Source organism: Mandrillus leucophaeus, unplaced genomic scaffold (assembly GCF_000951045.1).
Source record: "Mandrillus leucophaeus isolate KB7577 unplaced genomic scaffold, Mleu.le_1.0 Scaffold8, whole genome shotgun sequence".
Lineage (NCBI taxonomy): Eukaryota > Metazoa > Chordata > Mammalia > Primates > Cercopithecidae > Mandrillus > Mandrillus leucophaeus.
Window position 1 is genome coordinate 4,424,589 of NW_012108696.1, and position 4,060 is coordinate 4,428,648.

Sequence of the window (4,060 nt, forward strand, 5' to 3'; positions counted from 1 at the left end):
GAGGCTGAGGCAGGAGAATGGCATGAACCCGGGAGGCAGAGGTTGCAATAAGCTGAGATTGCGCCACTGCACTCCAGCCTGGGCAACAAGAATGAAACTCAGTCTCAAAAAAAAAAAAAAAAAAAACCACTAAAGCAAAGAGGGAAAAAGGTGTTTTTTTAACCCTTTGTGAGCCATCAACTCTTTGAGCATCTGCTCATCTGTGACCTGTGCAAATGCCATTTTGCAGATGCATCCAAAGTGCCCTCCCCACCATCTGCAAGCACCCTAGGGCGGTGGTGGCCCTAAGGTCTCATCCAAAGCCGTAACATCCAAGACCAAGTGCTCTGGGCCCCCAGCCTCGTCCCCCTGCCCACAGTCACCCTGCACTGGCCTCATGCACTGTGTCTCTCCACAGCCCTTAACTGTACCCGCCTCACCTCTGAGGCCAATGACACTGCTAGAGAAACCCTCCCAGGATGCCCTGCCTGGAGCTGTTGCCCTGCAGTGGATCAGGCTGTGTGACCTGCGGCCTGTGGAAGCCAAGGGGGCAGTTAGATCCCATCCTGCTCTGCCAATTTGAGCTCCAGGTCACCCCCTATCTGTTTCCCCCTGAACTGACAGCCCCGAGATGGCTGAGTGGGGTCTGCCCTGGTTACCCCTGAGTCCCCAGCTCCCAGCACAGGGCCTGCTGATATACCCACAGCAAGGCACCCGATTTCCCTCACTTCTGTCCCCAGCCACCACACAGTCCACTCACCTCTCCCACTCCTCCTCGGCCTCCTCGGCAGTGAGCGTGCGGTGCCGGGCCAGCGGCGTGAAATTGTACCAGTTGTGCACGGGGAAGGCCTCGAAGGCCCCATCGGGGCACTGGGTGAAGATGTAGTAGGACGTGTTCTCTGTCACGCCTCCCTTCTTGATGCCCTTGAACCTGCAGGGAGCCACGATCATGGCCTGGCCCACAGGGACCAGCCCAGCCCTGCCTGTGTCCCCCCAGGCCTGCCTCCTTTATGGCACTTGCCATAGGAGGAAGACCAAGGAATGCCCATGAGGCCTTCAACCAGCTGGGCCTCGTCAATTCTCACATCTGGGGAACAGCGCCGGCACACCTACACTGCAAAGGGCTGGGCATGTGCGCATCGGGATCATTTCTGGAAAGACCGTGTGAGATTATCTCAGAAGAGCCCAACCCTGCAGTCAGACCGTCTACATTTGCCTCCAGCTCTGCTACTTGTGGGCCATACCCAGGAAACTGAGGAGCCAAGTAAGAGGATGGGGAGGGAAGGCATGGCCAGATTTTTTTTTTTTTTGAGATGTTGTCTCGCTCTGTCACCTGGGCTGGAGTGCAGTGGCACAATCTCAGCTCACTGCAACCTTCGCCTCCCGGCTTCAAGCGATTCTCGTGCCTCAGCCTCCCGAGTAGCTGGGATTACAGGTGTCCGCCACCACGCCCAGCTAATTTTTGCAGTTTTAGTAGAGATGGGGTTTCACCATGTTGGCCAGGCTAGTTTTGAACTCCTGATCTCAAGTAATCTGCCCGCCTCGGCCTCCCAAAGGGCTGGGATTACAGGCGTGAGCCACCATGCCCAGCCATGGCATGGCCAAATCTGAAGTGGACACCTGGCCCAGGCCACCATTCCCTCAAGCCTAAACAACTGCCCAGCCTCCTAAGGCCTCCACTTCATTCTCTTCTACCCTAAAGGTCTAGGCAATCTGGGTGAGCGCCCCTTCCCTGCCTACAGCTTTCCAAGGCTCCACTGGGTCCAGCACATCCTGGCACCTACTGCCCTGTGTGAGCTGCCTGTGTCTCTCACTATCACCCAACTGCTGTGCCTGGAGCGCCCTTGATCAACCTAACCTAGACCCCTCCCGTTCTGGCCTCAGTCTGCCCCCTCTGAGAGGTCATCTCAAGTGTCATGAGCCCCCAGGGCTGGCCACCCAAGCTTCCTGCATTGTGGTACTCAGAGCTGCCTCAGAGCCAGGCACAAGCACCAACTCAGTGAACTATCTTCAAAAATACAACCCCAGGGCCTGGGCAGTGGCTCACGCCTGTAATCTCAGCACTTTAGGAGGCCAAGTTAGGAGGATCGCTTGACCCCAGAAGTTCAAGACCAGCCTGAGCAATGCAGCAAACCCCATCTCTACCAAAAATACAAAAATGAGCCAGGCATGGTGGGGCACGCCTGTAGTCCCAGCTACTCAGGAGGCTGAAGTGGGAAGATCTCTTGAGGCCAGGAGTTGGAGCCTGCAGTGAGCTAGGATCGCACCACTGCGCTCCAGCCTGGGCAACAGAGTGAGACCCTGTCTCAAAATAAATAAGTAGGCTGGGTGGCCAGGCACGGTGGCTCACGCCTGTAATCCCAGCACTTTAGGAGGCCGAGGCGGGCAGATGACAAGCTCAGGAGATCGAGACCATCCTGGCTAACACGGTGAAATCCCATCTCTACCGAAAATACAAAAAAATTAGTCGGGCGTGTTGGCAGGCGCCTGTAGTCCCAGCTACTCGGGAGGTTGAGGCAGGCAAATGGCATGAACCTGGGAGGCGGAGCTTGCAGTGAGCCAAGACTGAGCCACTGCACTCCAGCCTGGGTGACAGAGTGAGCCTCCATCTCAAAATAAATAAATAAATAAATAAATAAAGTAGGCTGGGTGGGGTGGCTCACATCTGTAATCCCAGAACTTTGGGAGGCAGAGGCAGGAGGATCACGAGGTCAGGAGTTTGAGACCAGCCTGACCAATATGGTGAAACCCCATCTCTACTAAAAATACAAAAATTAGCCGGGCCTGGTGGTGGCAGGCACCTGTAATCCCAGCTACTCAGGAGGCTAAGGCAACAGAATCGCTTGAAACCGGGAGGTGGAGGTTGCAGTGAGCCAGGATCGTGCCACTGCACTCCAGCCTAGGCGACAGAGCAAGACTCCATCTCAAAAAAATAAATAAGTAAAATAAGACAACATAAATAAATAAAAACTAAAACCCTACAGGGATGGAAGTGCCAGCACCTCCATCGCAGCAGTGGGAATCCGAGGTTCAGAGAGGGTACCCCACAAAGTATGTAAGTTGAGGGGGGATGTAGACTGGTCGCTAAGCCGGCACCGCCACCGCCCCACCACTTACTTCCTGCCAGATTTGCCGTTGACCCGGAGCAGCCAGGGCTGGTCCTCGGGCCGGAACTCCTTGAGGACGATGCCGTACTTCTTCCTCCGAGCCTCCTCCCGAAGCTTGCGGTTGAACTCACTGCCTGCGCCCGATTCGGGCATCTCCTCCTCTTGGTAGATTTTCTTGTTGCTCAAGTCCCGCTCCAGCCGAGCCTAGGGGAGCAGGAAGCAAAGCCTCTCAGGGTCCCTGGCTTTGCTTGGGCGGTGCCCCGCTCCAGGAATGCCCTTCCTCACCCTAGGCCAAGCTCTAGACGCTCAAAACCAACTTACCACTTGGCAACAAGGGCGGAGAATGGTAGCCTTTGATAAATCTGGGTAAAGGGAATTTGAGCGAGCCTTGTGTTCTATTTTTGCAACTTAAAAGCTTGAAATTACTTCCAAATTAAAATTAAAGAGAAAAAGAGCACCTGGTGGCCATCGAGCAGGCCATCGAAGGCAAAATTCCTTATCTGAGGAATGTAGAAGTAATGAAGACTTCCCTACTCTGTACAGCAGGCATCTGGTTCCAGGCTTCTTTTCCAAAAATTTATAAGTAACTAGAATGGCTACACATCTCCAGAATGCATGCATATCGAAACTCATTGTGTGGTAGCTCGCGCCTGTAATCCCAGAACTTTGGGGGGCCAAGGCAGAAGGATCGCTTGAGCTCAAGAGTTTAAGACCAGCCTGGCATCAGAATGGCTTGAACCTGGGAGGCAAAGGCTGCAGTAAGCCGAGATCACGCCACTGCACTCCAGCCTGGGTGACAGAGTGACACTCTGTCTTATTAAAAAAAAAAGGCCGGACGCGGTGGCTCATACCTGTAATCCCAGCACTTTGGGGGGCTGAGGCAGGCGGATCACCTGAGGTCAGGAGTTCGAGATGAGCCTGACCAACATGGGGAAACCCGATCTCTACTGAAAATACAAAATTAGCCGGGTGTG

General features: G+C 54.5%; 1 protein-coding gene across 2 annotated transcripts in view; it reads right to left on the minus strand.

Annotated features, from left to right (window-relative positions):
- GTF2F1 (general transcription factor IIF, polypeptide 1, 74kDa) overlaps nt 1–4,060 on the minus strand; it is a 22,078-nt gene that overhangs the window by 13,402 nt on the left and 4,616 nt on the right. For both annotated transcript variants that reach the window (XM_011967420.1, XM_011967419.1), the window contains 2 exons: nt 3,097–3,290; nt 740–910 (listed from right to left, as the gene is read on the minus strand). In XM_011967420.1, the coding sequence (XP_011822810.1) occupies nt 740–910; nt 3,097–3,290 (365 nt within the window). The remainder of the gene's footprint in view (nt 1–739; nt 911–3,096; nt 3,291–4,060) is intronic.